Source organism: Tiliqua scincoides, chromosome 10 (genome assembly GCF_035046505.1).
Source record: "Tiliqua scincoides isolate rTilSci1 chromosome 10, rTilSci1.hap2, whole genome shotgun sequence".
Classification (NCBI taxonomy): Eukaryota; Metazoa; Chordata; class Lepidosauria; order Squamata; family Scincidae; genus Tiliqua; species Tiliqua scincoides.
The window spans coordinates 10,299,921-10,319,718 of NC_089830.1; the positions used below are offsets into that span (position 1 = coordinate 10,299,921).

General features: G+C 47.9%; 1 protein-coding gene and 1 pseudogene across 4 annotated transcripts in view; both read left to right on the plus strand.

The window, feature by feature from the left end:
* Positions 1-19,440, plus strand: part of LOC136661395 (digestive cysteine proteinase 2-like) — a 36,115-nt gene extending 16,675 nt beyond the window's left edge. For all 4 annotated transcript variants that reach the window (XM_066638618.1, XM_066638617.1, XM_066638616.1 and 1 more), the window contains 9 exons: positions 1,382-1,474; positions 2,951-3,123; positions 4,249-4,492; positions 6,096-6,297; positions 9,787-9,980; positions 11,422-11,513; positions 13,059-13,220; positions 15,336-15,525; positions 18,944-19,440. In XM_066638618.1, coding sequence (XP_066494715.1) covers positions 1,382-1,474; positions 2,951-3,123; positions 4,249-4,492; positions 6,096-6,297; positions 9,787-9,980; positions 11,422-11,513; positions 13,059-13,220; positions 15,336-15,525; positions 18,944-19,131 — 1,538 coding nt within the window. In that variant the 3' untranslated portion in view covers positions 19,132-19,440. The remainder of the gene's footprint in view (positions 1-1,381; positions 1,475-2,950; positions 3,124-4,248; positions 4,493-6,095; positions 6,298-9,786; positions 9,981-11,421; positions 11,514-13,058; positions 13,221-15,335; positions 15,526-18,943) is intronic.
* Positions 15,694-15,811, plus strand: LOC136661776 (5S ribosomal RNA; annotated as a pseudogene).
* Positions 19,441-19,798: the final 358 nt, after the last annotated feature.

Consider the following 19,798-nt stretch of genomic DNA (forward strand, 5'->3'; position numbering starts at 1 on the left):
AAACTTTTTAGCACTAGGACCCACTTTTTAGAATGGCAATCTATTGGAACCCACTGGAAGTGATGTCATGAATCTGGAAGTGATGTCATGGCCGGAAGTGCCATCATCAAGCAGGAAAATTTTTAGCACCCTGTTAAAAGTACAGATCTGTAATATTTCCCCATATACAGTCACATAGACTTGATGCTGCCATGTTAAATATATGAAAAACAAAATGCACATTGAAATGAAAGAAGATCCACTTGAAATTGGCTATGACCCACTAGGTGGGTCCTGAACCACAGTTTGAGAAACATCACCCTATATCAGGGGTGCCCAAACCCTGGCCCTGGGGCCACTTGCGGCCCTGGAGGCCTCCCAGTGCGGCCCTCAGGGAGCCCCCAGTCTCCAATGAGCCTCTGGCCCTCCGGAGATTTGTTGGAGCCCACACTGGCCCGACGCAACTGCTCTCAACATGAGAGCAACTGTTTGACCTGTTGCTTGAGCTGTGGAATGAGGGCTTCCTCCACTGCTTGCTGTTTCATGTCTGTGATGCAGTAGCAGCAGCAAAGGGAAGGCCAGCCTTGCTTTGTGCAAGGCCTTTTATGGGTCTTGAGCTATTGCAAGACCTTCATTCATTCATAGAAGTTCATCTTTAATATATTCATTTATGTAAACTTATGTAAATTTATTCAAATTTTAAATGTAAATTAATTCTTTTTTTCCCTGGCCCCCGATACAGTGTCAGAGAGACGATGTGGCCCTCCTGCCAAAAACTTTGGACACCCCTGCCCTATATCATAGGTGCTTAATTCTGGAGGTGGCACAAATGGACTGCAAGCATTTCTGACTTAAGAAATGGGAGTTACGTAGCTTGCAGTGCACTATTTTCTTGCTAGAAGCCATGCTGAGCAGGAAAAAAAAAATCTCTTCCCCACCCCCCATTTCTTACTAAATGGAGGTGTGTGCTCAGCTATGGTGGCAGATGTTGGTCAGGTGAGGCACTGGCTAAAAGCCCACACCCCATCAGAGAGCCTACCAAGTCTTACCGACTTCTTTAAAAACCAAGAACTTGCTAACGCGAAGTGTAGTTTGTCTCTTCTTCGAATGTATCATTGTGGCTCAAATTTATCCTTATTCATTTTTCACTTTTTAATTCCACCTTTCTTCCAAGGAACTCAGGGTGGTGTACATGGTTCCTCCCTTTCTTTTGTCCTTATAGCAACTCTGTAAGGTAGGTGAGGCTGAGAGAAAGATTGGCTCAAGGTCACCCAGGAATCTTCATGGCTGGGTGGGAATTTGAACCTGGATCTTCCAGGTCTAAGTCCGATTTCCAAACCACTACATCATCCTGGCTCTCTGTAGGCAAATACTTTAACGACCACCATCTTGCTTCCTTCAGGGGTGCTCAAACTGCCTTATGCTGAAATAGAGGAGCCCTTTGAGGCCTGGTTCAATGCTACTGAAGGAAACAGCCGTATCGAGTATTATCAGGGTATGTAAAATAATCCTTCTAATAATATGTAGCAGTTATATAGCTTTTTCACCTCTTGTTTGAAGTGCTTCACATGCTGACCTTAATGACAACCCTGTAAGGTAAGTATTATCCCCCCATTGCAGATAGGGAGGACTGAGGCCAAAAGTAGTGACTTGACTAAAATGACCTAGGATGCAATCCTAACCAACTTCTTAGCACTGACATAGCTGTGCCAGTGGGCCATGTGCTGCATCTTGCAGTTGGGGGGCAGTCACAGAGGCCTCCTCAGGGTAAGGCAGTGTTTGTTCCCTTACATCGGAGTTGCATTGTCCTTACCCTCTGGCATCGCTAGGGGGGTGCGGGCCACACGGGTGACGCGCTGGGAGGGTGACGCGCCCGGGGAAGGACGTGCTAACATCGTGGGGTTAGGAGCTACCATGTCATGCCAGACACCGTTGGATGTGGAATGGCCAGTGGAGTGCAGTGCAAAAAACAGAATTGAAGTCGCTCCTTTCATTCAAACGTTATGGCCAAACAACCAGAAGGAAAAAATGCATGGAGCCCTATGGATAGTGAAAGTGAGCCGTATCATGCATTTACTTGTGAGTAGGTGTACTTGCCATAGTCCTTCAGAAAGGGCAGGCTGAGAGGAATCCAATGACATCAGAATGGTCCCGATCCATTGAATGCAGCCCCCCCAAAACATCCAAGAAGCTCCCCCCTCCCAGCTGCGAGCCTGAGCCTGAAATGAAGCCACGTGGCCGCGTTTACTCATGAGTAGGCAGACTTGCCTTGGTCGAGGCAGGCTGAGAGGCTCCAAGGATGTCAGAATGGTCCTCATCCAATGAGTGCAGCCCCCAAAAACACTGGAGAAGGAGGTTCCTCCCTCCCAGCTGCCTCCCTCCCAGTCTGTGGAGCCCCATGGAAAGCAAAGCAGCCTCACAGTTGCGTTTACTCGCAAGTAGGCAGACGTGCCTTGGCTGGTGGTCAGGCCAGGCAAAGGGGAATGTGAGGACACCAGAAGGGTCCTGATCCAATGGAGCTGCTCCAGAAGGCAGCCTCCCCCCCCTAAAATGAACCAGACTTGAATGGTAAGGGGAAAGTTTTCTATTTTGCACTTGTGAAGCCAGGAGGGTCTTTCTTCTGATGTGCCTCAGATAGAAGAACTTTAAATTGGGCACTGGGAGGGCTGAAGAGCTCACTGATTCTTTTTGGGGGGTTGTTATTGCAGGCAGACTACAGAGTAAACCCCATTGACCACTATGGGACTTCAGAGTAGATTCACTTGGTGGAACAGGACTGGCTTCCCCTTATTTAATTATCTCTTTTATTTTAATTTAACTATTTATAATTATTTAATTTAATTTGCTTGTTGACATCACTTCTGGCCATGATATCACTTCCAATGGGTCCTGGACAGAAATCCTGATCGTATATGACCCTGGTGTGAGGCAATGAACTATGTGGTATAATTCAGCCTCTTCTTTGCATCAGGTCAAGTGGTCACTTACCAGTTTGGCTCCATGAAGCCTTTTGGAGCCAGCTTCAAGGTGACACCAGAAAGCACCGAAACCAAGCTCAACATTAGAAAGTGTTTCCGGGTCAACGGCACTTCTGTGAATCCCGTCAAACCTCAGAGCGTCTTTCCTAGGCTAGCTGATTTCCAGGTGAGTCCCTCTTCCTTCTCCCCCTTGTTCCCTGTGTGTGTTGGGCCATGCATTAGGGCAGGTGGGGATTTGAAAGGTTGGTGTTCATAGTAGGGCCATCCATGAGAGTTGCCTTTGATCAAATGACCTTGTTGAGTTTAGTTCTGGAGTGAGAACTCTCCCAGTTTTTGAACTGAAGTGGAATGTCAGACATGTCAGCTCTGAAGGCCACTTAAAAAAAAAAAAAAGTAATAATTGGAGGCTTTTGATTAATTTTGTACCTGATTTTACTGTTGTTTTGCAGCACAATCCTACACCCATTTACTCAGAAGCAAATTCCAAAAGTGTGTATTGTGGCATTGTTTAGTGCTTGCTCCTCCTGCTGCCTTTTGTAGTGTAAGACTTGTATTGTCTCTTACAGAATTGTAGGTGTTTAAAATGAGATGCAATTTGCTTTCAGCGAAGACAGCAGGAAAAATAAAAAGTGATTGCATGACTGTCAGGAGGAGATGAATAGCGCAGCATCTGTTGGAATGCCACTTCCCGTCTATAAGGGAAGGGGAAGCAAAAACCATTCACCTTGATCGTGCATATTTCCCTGGCTGCTGAGACTGCCAGATGAGACTGTATGTGTGTGTATGTCTGGGGACCACACCGAGACTCTAGTACAGGGGTGCTCAATAGGTGGATCGCGATCTACTGGTAGATCGCAAGGCAAAATGAGTAGATCGCGGAGTGCCAACCCCCCCCTTCAGGTGCCTCTGGGAGGAAACGCCGGGAGTAAGGCCCATTGTGCTCAATGGGGCTTACTCCCAGGTAAGTGTGGCTAGGATTGCAGCCTCACAGCCTAATCCTAGGCATGTCTACTCAGGAGTAAGTCCTGTTATACTCAGTGGGGCTCAAGGTACACCAACATACATTGTACACATAAATGTTATATGTTATGATGGCGCGAACATTGTAAAAAAAACTCTGGTAGATCTCCGGGCCTTGCTGGGTTTCAAAGTACCTCTCGAGCCAAAAAAGTGTGAGCACCCCTGCTCTAGTACCTGTTCTTGAACGTATATGGTACTTAGAAATTTGCTTTCCCCATATCCCACTAATGATCTTAATATTTAACTCTCTTCTGCTCTCTCCAAACTCCAGCTTGTTCGGCAGGAGTACTACAAGGGACGATACTGCACCGTATTAGAGAGTGTGTCCTATTGGGGCAGGAAGAAAAACATCTACACCTTGTGGATAGCAGCAGATGCTTCCCTCAAGCATGTACCTGTCCACTATGAAATGAAGGGCTTCAACACTCTTCTCGGCTCCCATTATGACAAGTATGAGATAGACTACACCAGTTTTTCCCCCAGCTTCCTGTCTGATGTCTTCGATCTCCCCCACGGTATGTCCGGTTCAGTGCTTTTTGCTTTAGTTGCGCTGTCACATGGTCCTATCTGGGTGTTGCATTGCATTGGGAGTCTCCCTTTTCCGCTGCCCACTTCTACAAAGTGCATGTAGCTCCCCAGCTTACCATGGGACCTTTCATCCCAGGAAAAGTGATGCCTATCAGTGGCATCACTAGGGGTTACGTCACCCGGTAAGGGAGGCCAGCGCATCACCCCCATGATGGATCTCTGCCCATACAATGGGCAGGGCAATGCCCTGGGTGGTGGGTGTGGTGATGTACCATTGCCCCGCCATTGCTGGTCTTTTGGCTATAACTTTTGATAGAATAGTGATTTCAACACAGTTTGTTTCATAGTATTCTGTGTGAAATTGCACATCATATGATATGACAAGATGGTACTATTTGAAAATACCAAGATTTAACATTTTTTTGCCAGTAGTGGTATCACCCCCTCCCCCATATGCATCACCTGGTGCATCCCACACACCCCTAGGGATGCCACTGATGCCTATCACACACCCTATCTGCCAATCACACACCCTGAATATATGAAGATGCCTTAGACCAGCAATTTTCAACATTTTCTTCTCATGGCACACTGATGTCTATGGTGTTTGCCTCTTGTAATGTCACTTCCCGCTTCTGGGAGACTCTTCTGCATTCTGTGGCTCTGTTTTTAGGGCAACTGTCCATAGTAAGAACTTGTCTGTCCCTCTGTGAGTGGAGGAAGAGGGACTGACAATTTGTGACTACCGACTATTGCCCTAAAGATAGAGCTGCTGAGCCCGGAAGAGTTTTTCAGTGATTCAGTTGCTGTGCTCCAAATTCCCACGGCACAGCTATGGACCTTTCACAGTACACCAATGTGCTGTGGCACACCCAATGAAAATTGCTGCCTTAGACTGAACTGAACCAGTGGCTAGTCTTGATCAGTATGTCTACAATTCTCCGGAGTTTTGGATGGTGATTTCCTGTCTCCTTGGAGATGCCAGGGATTGAACCTGGGATCGTGTACATGAAATGTATGTGCTCTAACACTGAATCAGGGTGGTCACTGGGTTTGGGGATGTTCCTGGGCACAAGCCCTGGGACCTCCCCCCTATATATACATGTTCATAAATGCACACGTGCTACCTATCCCCCCTGTCCCCATCAGCCCAGAAGGTGGACAGACGACAAAGTAGAATTCTCTGTGGTGCATCAGGGCTGGCCCATCCATGAGGCCAACAGAAGCAGTCTCATCAGACAGCAGATTGGTGGAAGGGGTGCCCATCTCTGTCTGCCCTCTTGCCTCCATTGCTTCTCCTTCTCCTTCCAATCCCTACCTTGAAAAAAAGGAAACAGAGAGGTAGAGGAATGTGGAGGATAGGAGAGTGCAAAGCTTGAATATGGGAAAGTTGGAGGAGCAGAGGCTGACGCATCACCAGGTAAAGAGGATAGCATTTGGGAAGCTACCTCAGGCATCAGGAGGTCTTGGGCTGGCTCTTCCTATCCTTAATATCATCCTACCAGCCAGGGCACTCAGCAAGCAATGGAGAACTGGAGAGAAATAACTTGTGGCCCTCAGTAATGACAACTGAATGACTTTCTCTCACAGACCTGAAGTGTGAGCACTGGCCTGTGGCAGGACCAGAGCACCGCATCATGGCCAATCCCATGCAGGAATTTGTGGGAGGGGTTGGAGAAATAAGCAGGCACCACGAGCACCTGTTTCATCACTACAAAGAGAAATTCAGGAAGAGATACAACAGTGAGAAGGAGACAGAGCACAGGAAGCACAACTTCATCCACAACATGAGGTATGGCAAGTAGCAGAGGAGAGTCAGGGATGGGTCGCTACCTTAAACCACAGTGTAAGGACTCCCAAAGGTTCAGATTGAATGGAAAACCCAGAACAGTGGTCAGAATCAGGATGGTGAGACAGAGGGACATGGCTCTGTTTTACAACCTAATCCTAATCTTTTCCCTCATCCCAGTGGTGCAGCCCCACCAAAAAAGTGTACCCAGTGGGGTGGGTGAATTGGGAGGCTTTGGGGGGAATTTAAATCCCCTTACCCCTCCCCAAGCCTCCCCCCCTGCAATGAGTCTCCTCTGAGCTGTTTCAGCTCTTTAGCTGGTGCAGGATAGAGAAGAGGAGAGAATGGGGGCAGGAGAGGTTCTAAAATGAGCATAGGATCTGATGTACACCATCACTGCAAGGAAAGCCTATAAGAGGAATTTTGTCAGGGGGTGCAAAGTTTCTTCTGGGCCCCTTCCCAAAGGGGGAGGGGGTCAATGGGGACAGGCAGAACGGGGGGGGCACGGCATAATAAGGCAGGGGGAGGGTGCTGACAGCCACAATAGTCTTTGGAGCCCAGGTCTACTAGACTTCTTGATACAGAGCCCAGGTCTACCTGATCATGCAGCATTGGCAGCTAGATAGTGATATGGAAAACCAAGCACGCTCCTAAGTCTCTCTAAAATCTTTGAAATATAGAAAATTGATTGCAGAAAATTAGCATCATTGTGTTTAGGCTCACACTAGAATGGACCAAAATGAAGTTCTGCAGCAGCTGTAGCCCCACACCTGGGTCACTGAGCTTCTATACACTCCTTCATGGTTATGGGATCCACCCGCCAAAGAGCTACTGTAGCAGGCCAGTTTTGACATCCAGATTTGACACTGTGTTGGAGGGTCATGGATACATTCCTGAGCCCAGCTTGTATGGCTTGCAGCAGCAGTTAGCACTGCAGACAAGTAATTGTGCCCCAGCATCATGCGCAGTGAGTTCGGGTGAGACAGGAAAATGCCAGATCCCAGGAACTTTCTGGGCCCCCTCCTTTGGCTCCTGGGCCCCCTTTCTGACCTTGGGCCCGGGGACAAATGACCCCCTTTACCCTCCTCTCCTAGGCCCTGACTGCAAGATGCAACCGCAGTCTCCCTACCCCCTTTCCCTTCCCTTCCCCGCTCGTGCCACTGCTTTACCTCCCCGCAGTGGTGTAGCTATGGGGGTGCAGGGGGTAGCAAATGCACTGGGCAGCAGGCCTGGGGGAGCAACAGCGTGCAACAACGCCCCCCCCGCGTGCCTTCCATCGGGCTGCTGCAGCCCTGTCAGAGGCTGAGCCAACAGTCGCCCGCATGCAGCCTCCTGCCCACCCAGCCAAGCGTGCCCGTCCCAGGAAACGTGGGACGGTGAGCGCTGCAGCTGCGCCTGCACCCTCCCCCTCCTCTCGGGGCCAAACTTCAGAGCCCACCAGCCAGCCAGCCAGGAGCCTCCCTCCGCTTCCTGCACCTCCCACCCCACATCCCCCCCTGCTCCCAGGGACGTGCAGCCTCTGGCAAGCCTGGTGGGCTCCTCCCTCGCCCCTTGCGCTGCAGCGGGTCGGTCAGCATCCCCCTCTCTCCCCCTCATGCTCCCTCCCTCCCTCACACACAAAGAGCCAGGCTCCTGTGTGCCTGTCGGGGGAGGGGGTTGCACGTTCTTGCCCCTGCCCGTTTTTGTGTCCCCCCCTCAAGCCTGGAGCATCACAGCCTCTCTCTTCCCCCCCAAGCCTGGAGCATCACAGCCTCTCCCCCCCATCCTGGAGCATCACAGCCTCTCTGTTCTCCCCCCAAGCCTGGAGCATCACAGCCTCTCTGTCTCTCCCCCCCCCAAGCCTGGAGCATCACAGTTTCTCTCTTCCTCCCCCCCAAACCTGGAGCATCATCAAAGCCTCTCTCTTCGCCCTCTCAAGCCTGGAGCATCACAGCCTCTCTCTCCCCCCCCCCAAGCCTGGAGCATCACAGTTTCTCCACAACACAAACGCTCCCCCCTCTCTCTCACACACACAGGCTGCCCCCCTTCTCTTACACACACAGATGCTCTGTTCCCTCCCACACACACACTCACACAGCAGGGGAGGGGCGCCTTCACTTACCTCATCCAGCACCTGAATGTAAGCCCCCCCCCCCCCAAGCTGGCAGCAACCTGCCATCACAAAGAAAAAACTGTCTCCTTTGTCAGAATGCCAGTGTTTGCTTCTTGCACACACCCCAGGTAAGGCTCAGTTCTCACCATGAATCCAGAGATTCAGAGTGTCTTGAGAATTCAAGTTGTGGTTGGACTTTGCACTTGTCCATTGCAGCAGAAAGATAATGTGATCCCCTTTTGTGTGCACCTCGCTAACTCTAAGGCTGCAGTCCTATGCACACTTTCCTGGAAGTAAGCCTCATTGAACACAATGGGACTTACTTCTGAATAGATATGAATAGGATTGCCCTCTAAAAGTGCAACAAGTACCTTCAAAAGTGCCTGCTCTTTCAAAATATTAACGAACATTTCTCACTCACTTTAACAAATAAAAAGACCCAATTTAATTAATTAAATGTGAGGTCATTGCTGGGGAGGGGGGCTACAGAACATTCTTTGCACCAGGCAGCAACTGGGTTAGCTACGCCACTGCCTCCCCGACCCCCCCCCGGGGGGGTCCCAGGGATGTCCAGGAAGTGCTGCTGCCTCTTGGGCAGCACTCCCAAAATGACCACTGAAAGAGCACTGTACACAGCAACCCAGTCCCAGAAAGTTCCAGAATTCTTATGGGGTGAAGGTTAGAAATGCTTCAAGGTAGCAGTGAAAGGGAGCCATCTGGCAATAATTCAGGACGTTTCAAGCTGCAAGCTACAGACACGCTTGCTGTCGATGGTTTCTTGCAGCCCAGCTCAATATTTTTTATTAGTGATGGGCAGTAATGGTAGTGACAATATGGGCCTTCTTCGTCCACATGTGTTGACTAGGGATGCAGGTTTGTTGGTTCACAGTCCCTGCCCTACAAGTCCTTTTATCCATATTTTATCTGGGCTTGACAGGAAGCACACAGTCCCCCACCCATCTTCAGCCTTCTGGGTGATGCATAATAACAAAGGAGAAAGAGTTCCAGTGTTCAATCTCCTCTTCTGGCTCAGAGGAGAAAGGTCTGGAGGTTTTGCTGCCTTGGCTTTGGCTCTGGGACCCTCACAATGGGTTCACCGGTTACCCCATCTGCTACCCTTCTTTCCCATGATCTCAGTTCCATGCTTTCATAATAAACTGGGGCAGGGATGATGTGAGGGTTATCAGATTGAACACTGGTCAGAGAGCTCAAAGAGACACACTGGAGACAGAAAATATAAGTGAGTTCTGCAGGTTTTTCATGATAAATCAAGTAGAATCTGTGAGCAAAGGTGATCATGGGAGGCCAATGGACAATAAGGCTTCTGTCACAATACCTTCAAGTCTCTGAAAACTTGCTTGGGTCTCTGTCTTTCTTTCCTGCTTTCCATTTCCTTCCAGATATGTCCACTCCAAGAACCGGGCCAACCTCTCCTACAAGCTGGCGGTGAACCACTTGGCTGATCGTACCCCAGAGGAGATGGCAGTGCTGAGGGGAAGGTTAAAGAATGGGACATCCAATTGTGGGTGGCCTTTCCCATCACAAGGCTATAGTGATCTCGCTCTGCCAGAGAGTCTGGACTGGAGACTTTATGGTGAGCATGAGAACATCAGTTTCTGCCTTTTGTAGTAGCGGTCCTGGCCACTATGCCACCCCAGGGTAAGCCTGGAAGTGCCACCCTCCTCTATTGATTGTATTACCTCTGGAGGTCTGCTGAGGGCTGCAGAGGCCATGTGTGGAGAGGTCGCGGTGTCCTGTCCCCCCCAAACTGGAAGTGATGTTTTAAGGCTCTTTGAAGGCCTTAGAAGGCCTTTCTGGCTCTCAGAAGGCCTCCAAACAGGGAAGCAGCAGGTGCGGGTGGCCATTGGGGTTGCACAGCTGGGGAGTACCAGTGGTAGTACCATGCCACCGAGGGGCACTTGCACCTGCTCCCCCCCAGGTATACCACTGGACTTCTGTCTTGATCAGGACTCTTCAGCTTTAAGCTTTGTGAACACCCCTTTGGCCTGATACCACTGCCCTCAGGGCAGCTGCTGTGTGCAAAAGTGGGTGACATGCCCCACAGTTGTCCCTACAGTGATTGAGGGGCTTCTCCAGATGTTGTCTCCTCTGATCTCCTCTCCACACAGTACCTTTCTTCTCTCTGTGCCCAACCCATATATCTTTCAAAAGACTGGACCATTGCACAGCTGCACCTGCTCGCTGGTGCATCACCTGTCATGCGGAGCACCTATGAAGATGTACCACAGTAGTACTTGCAGGGCTGGCCCGAGGTTTCCTGGCAGCACGCCAAATACTCTCCCCCTCCCACTGGTGATGCTGCAGCCTCTGCTCCTTGCACGCCCTGGATTGGAAAAGGAAGAGGAGGACAGATCGGAAGTTGAAGTGGGTTTCCAGTGCTCTAGCCCTTGCTTCTCTCATCCACATGCCTCACTTTCACTTTGCCCCTTCTTCCTTTTCCAATCCAGCAAGTGGGAGGAGGAGAAGCAGTGGGGGCCAGTGCTTGGAAGAGGTTGACTCCAGCCAGTCTCCAGCTGCCTCAGTCAGTCTCATGGATAGGCCAGATTTAAGAACATAAGAACAGCCCCACTGGATCAGGCCATAGGCCCATCTAGTCCAGCTTCCTGTATCTCACAGTGGCCCACCAAATGCCCCAGAATTACATGTACCCAGATTTGGGTACATGTACTCTTACCGCTGGTTGAGAAGCACAGAAGAAGAAGTTGAGAAGAAGAAGTTTCCGACTGTCTTCTGAACAGTCTCCACAGACACAGTACCGTTCTGAGTAGACGTGGAAACCCTGAGCCTTCAGTTTTTATTTTAGCAGATTTGTTTAGGAGGTTAGGATTCCCTTTTCCTTCAACTCCAAATCTGGAAAATTGCCCTAGGGTGTTTCATGCCTCCCACATGGCCTTGTGCACACTGAAAAGTTTTTGTGTAGGTGGGGAAGTTACCATTTGAGAAAAGCCATAACTGTTGGAAGTGAAATATCAAGGATCACACCTGTTCCCACTTCTCTCTGCTCATCATGAAAGGTGCGGTGACCCCAGTCAAAGATCAGGCTGTGTGTGGTTCCTGCTGGAGCTTTGCTACGACAGGCACACTGGAGGGTGCTCTGTTCCTCAAGGTGAGAGCTCGGTGACCTGTCAGTTCCTTACCAGTGGCGTAACTAGGGTTTGTGTCACCCAGTGTGGGAGGCCAGCATGTCACCCACATGATGGGCTTGCTCCTGTGCTGTGGGCAGGGCAATGTTCCAGTTTTTTTGGCTATAACTTTTGTTAGAATATAACATGTACTAAAAACTACCAAGATTTTAAAAATTTTGACCAGTAGTGGTGTCACCCCCGTGTGGGTGTCACCTGGTGCAGCCCACATCTCCCAAACCCCCTAACAACACTGGTGTTCCTTACAGCTGGCTTGTTACCTTAGAGCCCTGGGAGAAGAACTTTGCTGCTAGCAGAACTATGGATCCAGCAAAGGGTTTCCTCCTTAGCTTGTTTAATCAAACAAGTCATAGATTATTGTAGGGGAAAAGTGTGAGGTTAAGAGATGAAGGCAGATTTTATAGGCACACAAACATTGTCAAGCCTTTCACAGCCAGCAGATGAGGTAGTAAATCTGCAACTGGATTGTACCAATTAGGCTGTGAAGAGAGGGGGAGGGGGATCACACAGCTGGTACCAGGGTCTCTGCATCCTGGACAATTGTGTCTTGGTCTAGTGAGTCCTGGATACTGGTGTCCCTGGACATTCAAGCCTATTCTTGTTTTGATTTTTTTTTTTTTGGCGTCCCAGTTATTAGCGCCCCACTATAACTGGGCAACAGACCCCACATTATATATTGGGGTGGCCAAACTTGCTTAATGTAAGAGCCACAGATAAGAAACTTCAGTTGTATGAAAGCCTCAAGAGAGATGTTTAAGAGCCACAATATTTAGGAAGCACTCAGGTTCTTCAATATACTTATTCACCATGAACATTAAACTTACATGTTAATCCAGTGAACTCTCAGTTTATACCCAGTAAATAAGCATAAAACTTCAAGATTTATTTACCTTTTATATTGTGATGCAAATTAAGAACCACACATATGTCAAAGAACTGCATGTGAATGTCCGTGGAGGTCCGGGAATGGGTATGCTACCAACCTGTATATGCTAAGACTCTTAACCCAGCCCTAACCGTACCTTCACATTTTAAAAATAAAAAAGTACATATAATTTAAATATACACCTATTGGGACACAAATATCTAGGACACAAAAAGAACGTGGAGACGAATGTCCAATATCAGAATGCGTTTGACTGGGACACAGTTGTCCAGGATGCAAAGGTCCTGTCACTTGTACAGCTGAATGGTTACCCATAGTCAAGAAATAGAGCTGTTTACTGCTACCTCCACTGACCTTCCTCTTTTGTCTCCCATATGGCAGTAATTAAATTGTAAGTTCCTTGGGGCAGGGACTTCTGCCTCGTGTTCCCAGGTCTCTCTTCTTCTTACATACACAGGGAGAGGGAGAAAGAGAGGGAGAGATGATGTATGGCATGCTAAATCTAAACATCCTTTCTTGAGCAGGAAAAGGACATTTGAGGAGGGGAAGCTGTTATAAGAGCTGGTGTCAGTGCCTTGATATAGCGACCAATGAGTCACCATATTCATTCCTTTCCCTGCAGACTGGAGTCCTAACTCCACTATCTCAGCAGATCTTGATTGATTGCTCTTGGGGCTTTGGAAACCATGCTTGCGATGGTGGTCAAGAATGGCATGCATACGAGTGGATCATGAAGCATGGTGGAATTGCCAGCACAGAGTCCTATGGGCCTTACATGGGTCAAGTGAGTCCAGATTGTCTGTCTGTGTGGGAAGCAAAACTTATAATAGTCAATAGTAATAGTCATGACAAGAAGTGAATAATAATAATGGCGAGAAAATAAATGCAGTGAATATTTCCCCACAAGCAATGGATGCAATTCTGCTGCAAATGGTATATAACATGACATAAAGCCATGATTTCCAGAATTTTGGTCACTAGGGTATCTCCCCCCCCACCCCAGATGTCTCATTGGCCCGTTTTGAGTTAACGCAGTGGTTCTCAAACTTTTAACACTGGAACCCACTTTTTAGAAGGACAGTCTGTCCGGGACCCGCTGGAACTGATGTCATGGCTGGAAGTGACATCAAGCAAAATAAAATAAATAATTATAAATAATTAAGTTAAAGATAAACAAATAATTAAGGGGAAGCCAGCCCTGTTTCACCAAGTGAACTTTTTCTGTAGCCTGCCTATTGTAGCCTACAATAACACCCTCCACAAAAATATCAGTGAGATTTTCAGCCCTCCCCAGTGCCCAGTTCAGTGTAAATTCTATTTCAAGCATAGCACTATCAGGACCCTCCTGGCTTTACCAGTCTTTAAAAAGTAAAAATTCACCTTAACAGCTGAAGCCTCTGTTTTGATCCTTCTTATTGGGGGGGAGGGGGTGCTGACTTCTGGAGCTCCACTTCCATCAGATTGGGACCATGCAGATAGCCTTGTATTCCCCTTTGCCTGACTTGACCAGCAGCCAAGGCATGCCACTCAGGAGTAAACATGACCATGTGGCTTACTTTCACTTTCCATAGGGCTCAATTAATACAGTCAACTGCTTGGAGGGAGGGACTTCCTTCTTGGGTGTTTTTTGGGGGTTGCTTTCATTGGATAGGAACCATTCTGGTATCATTGGATTCCTCTCAGCCTACCCTTTCCAACAGACTAAGGCAGGCTCTTCTACTCATGAGTAAACACACAATATGGCTCGGTTTCACTTTCCAAAGGGCTCCATGCATTTTTTGGTTTCTGGTTTTTTGGCCATAAGTTTTGATGGAAAGGAGATATTTCACTCTGGTTATTTTCATTACATTCTGCTGGAAATTCTGCATCCAATGGTATATAGAATGATGGGGTTATTCATAACCTCTGCGATGTTAGCAATGTTGGGTCACTTGTGGTATCACCCCCCAAGACTGGTACCTGGGGTGGACTGTTCCCCCCCACCCCTCGCTAGCTACGCCACTGGGGTGGAAGGAGATGGAGGCCCTCACCAATTCTCTGCCCACCCCTTAGTATCAATATATCAGTGGCTACTAAATGTTATCAGTGGCTGTTAGTCATGATGACTATAGGTTCAGGACAGCACGTCTTTGAATACCTGGTCTAGTGATGTCATGGTGAGAATGGGGTGTTGGTTTCACCTCCTGTTATTGAGATCCCAGAGACAGCTGTTGGATCACTGTGAGATGAGACTTTGGCCTGCGCCAGCTGGGAACCCATATGTTCTTATGGTATGCATATCATACCTGGTGCAGGAGCCCAATGTGCCACCCCCATCCTCCTCCCAGGGCAGTGCCGCACCCTGGACAGTGGGCATGGTGATGCACCATTGTCCCACCTCCACTGGTTTTTTGCTATAATAGGATATTTCAACACAGCTTGTTTCATTGCATTCTGCATGAAATTACACATTGATTGATACATGATAATGATAATATTATTAACATATTCACATGATGATATTATTCAAAAATACCTACATTTTACATATTTTGGCCAGGAGGGTGTCACTCCCCCTATGCGCGTCACATGATGCGGCCACACACCCCTAGCGATGTCACGGCTTATAGAAATCTCATCAGCAACTGCTCTTTGAGGTTCAGCAGGCATTACTCATGTGCTTCCAGGCGAGGCTTTGCAGCTGTGAGAGCTACAAAACATGCAAGCTGAGAAATTCCGTAAGTGGAATGCTGCAATCAGTAGTGCATTACATGGTTGCTGTATGATCTCACAAAATGGCAGGCCATGCACACAACCTTGCACAAGCCGCAGCCAGAACCCATGAGCTCTAAGACAGAGATGTGTATGTGAAGCAGTAACAGTTTTCTAATCGAGGAGCTGTCTGGTTTCCCTCTTCCAGAATGGCTATTGCCACTACAACAAATCCGAGCTGATGGCCAAGATCTCTGGCTACGTCAACGTGCCCTCTGCAAACGCCACCGCCTTGAAGGCTGCTCTGTTCAAGCATGGCCCTGTGGCAGTGAATGTTGATGCCTCCCACAAGTCCTTTGCCTTTTACGCCAACGGTGTCTACCATGAGCCAAGCTGTGGTGAGTCTGACTGGTGGGGGAGGAGTTTAGATGCCAGGGGCTGGAGCAGTGGCGTTGCTAGGGGGTGCAGGGGTTGCAGGCTGCACCTGGTGACATGCACGGGGGGGGGTGTCACATCACTACTGGCCAAATTTTTTTAAAACTTGGTATTTTCAAATAATACAATCATGTGCAGCAACTGCTACCCTGCATGTTCCCGATCTCGTCTGATCTCGGAAGCTAAGCAGGGACAGGCCTGGTTAGTACTTGGATGGGAGACTGCTTGGGAATACCGGCTGCTGTAGGCTTATACCATAGTCTTTTGAGACTGAATCATATTATGTACCATTTGATGTATACTTTCATGCAGATGCAATGAAACAAAGTGCACTGAAATATTTCTATTCTATTAAACGTTATAACTAAAAAACCAGCAGGTGAGTGGGGCAATGATGCATTGCCACACCCACCACCTGGGGGGGCATTGCCATGCCCACTGCATGATTGGTGTTCTATCATGGGGGTAAAGTGCTGGTGATGGAAACTCCAGGTGATGGAAACACCAGGTGATGGAAACTCTCGTGACACCACTGGGCTGGAGCCCTCCATGCTCAAAAAAAAAATTCTTCACCCATCAAGGGAGAAACCATTTTCAGGCAGGGCTGCACCTCAAGTATTGGTTTCATGTTTCTTATCAATAAGAGCACTCTTCACCTCCCAGAACATACACGCTCTGAATTCAGAATTGCATTTGGAGCTGGTATGATATTGACTATTCACAGTGCCTCTTGGTAGCGTCTGAGTCATCAGTGCACACACACACTCTCCAGTATGAAGCTGTCCTCTGTTGAGTCAGGCTATTGGTTTAATTACAGAATCCTAGAATGTTAGAGTTGGGAGGAACTTTGGAGGTCATGTAGTCAAACCTCCTTGTCAGTGCAGGCTACAGCATCCTTGACATATGACTGTCCAGCCTCTGCTTGAAAATCCCCAACAAGGGAGAGTCCACTAGGCAGATGGTTCCAAGGCCAGACAGCACTTACAATTAAGAAATTCTTCATCATGTCTGGCCTAAGTCTACCTCCCTGTAGTTTTAACCCATTAATTCTAGTCCTTTTTCAGGAGTGACCTAAAGCAAGTCCTGTCCTTTTTCTGTGTGACATTCCTTCAGATACTTGAAGACAGCTATCATATCACCCCTCGTCTTCTCTCCTGCATGCTAAATATACCAAGCTCTTTGAACTATTAGATGGTTTCCAGACCCCTTGCCACCTTAGCTGCTCTCCTCCAAAACCACTCCAGCTTACCAGCGTCCTCCTTATAAGGGGGTGCCTGGAATTCTATCTGCGCCATATTCCGAGTCAGGCCTGGCTACTGCAAAATAGAGTAGAACCATTATTATTAACATTATTATTAACAGTATTTATATACCGCTTTTCAACTAAAAGTTCACAAAGCGGTTTACAGAGAAAAATCAAATAACTAAATGGCTCCCTGTCCCAAAAGGGCTCACAATCTAAAAAAGATGCAAATGAATACCAGCAGACAGCCACTAGAACAGACAGTGCTGGGGCGAGGTGGGCCAGTTACTCTCCCCCTGCTAAAAAAAGGAGCACCCACTTGAAAAGTGCCTCTTACCCAATTAGCAGATTACTGCTTGTAATCTGGACTCTATGCCTAAAAAAAAAAAAAGCAACCTACCATTACGCTTGCTTTATTTGAAGCTGCATCACATTGCTGGCTCTTCTTCAGCATGTGAACCCAAACCTATTGTGCAATCCTGCGACTTATGATACGAAACACAAGATCTGCCATCATGAGACCAGGATAGGATTGGGCTGTCTGTTTCATTACAATTATTAGGAGAACTGATAGTTGACTTGGTTCAGAGCGTCTTCTTGTGTTCAGCCTCTTTCTTAATGGCGTTGCTAGGCAGGTGCGAGGGGTGCAGGCCGCACCAGGTGATGCGCCCTGGGGACGCGCCCTGGGGGGTAATGTGCTAAAATTGCACCATTAGGAGCTACCCCATCATGCCATACACCATTGGATGCAGAATTCCCAGCGGAATGCAATGCAAAAAACAGAATTGAAATAGCTCCTTTCTTTCAAAAGTTATGGCCATAAAGCTGGAAAGAAAAAATGAATGGATCCCTATGGAAAGTGAAAGTGAGCTGTATCACACGTTTACTCGTTGGTAGGCATACTTGCTATAGTCCATTGGAAAGGGCAGGCTGAGAGGAATCCAATGACACCAGAATGGTCCTGATCCAATGAATGCAGCCAAAAAAAAATACCCAAGGAGGTCCCATCTCTCCCAGCTGAGAGTCTCTTGAGCCCAAAACCGAAGCCACGTGGCCGTGTTTACTCATGAGTAAGTGAACTTGCCTTAGTCCATCGGAAAGAGCAGGCTGAGAGGACTCCAAGACGTCAGAATGGTCCTGATCCAATGAATGCAGCCTCCAAAAACACCCAAGAAGGAGGTCCCTCCCTCCCAGTTGCGAGTCTATTGAGCCCTATTGAAAGCAAAGCAGCCTCACGGTTGCGTTTACTCATGAGTAGGCAGACGTGCCTTGGCTGGTGGTCAGGCCATGCAAAGGGGAATCTGAGGACATCAGGATGGTGCCGATCCGATGGAGCTGGAGTGCAACAAATGCTCCAGAAGGCAGCCTCCCCCCCCCCCCACTAAAAAGGACAAAAGAGAGGCTTGAACTGGTAAGGGGAAAGTTTTCTGTTTTCCACTTGCAAAGCCAGGTGGGTCTTTATCTTGGTCTGCTTGAAATAGAAGAAATTTAAACTGGGCACTGGGGAGGGCTGGAAATCTCACTGATTCATTTTTTTGGGGGGGCGTGTTATTGCAGGCAGACTACAGAGAAAATTCACTAGCTGGAACAGGACTGGCTCCCCCTTATTTAATTATTTCTTTTATTTTAATTTAATTATTTATAATTATTTATTTTAATTTGCTTGATGATGTCACTTCTGGCCACAACATTGCTTCCAATGGGTCCTGGACAGATTGTCATTCTAAAAAGTGTGTCCCAGTGCTAAAAGTTTGAGAATGCTGCAATAAGGTGTTAGTAAGTTGACAAGGGGTGTGTGTGTGTGAGACTCTACAAGTTTTCAAAATCACTAAAATCAGAGTTTGGAGGAATAACACCATCATGTGATATATCAATCAATGTGTAATTTCATGCAGAAGGCAATGAAACAAACCACATTGAAATATCTGTGTTCTAACAAAAGGTTCAGCCAAAAAAACAGTGTGGGCGGGGCAATGGTACATCACCACGCCCACCACCTGGGGCGTTGCCCTGCCCACTGCATGGGGTGATGCACAGGCCTCCTGCACTGGGTGACGCGAATCCTAGTGATGCCACTGAATAGAAATGACCAGTGGAGAAGCAGTCGATTGACTCTCCCCCTTTTCTTCTTCTTCTAGGAAACAAACCTGCAGAGTTAGACCATGCAGTCCTAGCAGTAGGATATGGGATCCTCCAAGGGGAAAGCTATTGGCTCATCAAGAACTCTTGGTCCACCTATTGGGGCAATGATGGCTACATCCTCATGTCCATGAAAGACAACAACTGTGGAGTGGCAACCGCTGCCACTTACCCCATCCTGGCCTAATGGTGAAGATGGTCCAGGCTAGTCGACCTTCTGGGAGGCCTCTGCCATGTGGCATTTAGAATTGGGTTGACCTGAATGAGGCTGGAATTCAGGACCATCTGCATAGCAATGTCTCATTGCATCTCTGTAGAAGAAATTCCTAAAGCAGCAAAACTCTGCATTTTTTCAGCTCAGTATCTCTGTTTTACATGGACGCAGACTGCTCTGTCCAGTACCATGCCATGTGGCTGCACTGCGTAAGGACCTGATCCCCTACTTCACTTTCTGCCCAAGAGGTAGGGAAATGTTCCAGACCACATAACATTCACATTTGGGTGACCAGAATAAATTATGTGTGGCAAACATGCCTAGACAGCTCAAGTCATTTAAACTGTTGCAACTTCCTGTGTAAGATGACAGATTTATCCTCCATGTCTATGCCAGTGATTTCTTCACCCTAACAGCACCTTCAAGAAGGTGACCCCATCTAGAGCTTTGCATGTCCTTAAGGTGCTACAAGACTGTTTTTGTTCTAATTCATGCCTGAAATCATCTGTAGCTTGGGACATTTTAAACTACAGCCAAGGGCAGCAGGGATACAGGGAAAGGGGAGAACGACCCTGCAAATGACCAGACCCACCAAATAAAACTTCTCTACCGCAGAAATGCTGTTCTTCTGATCAAAGAT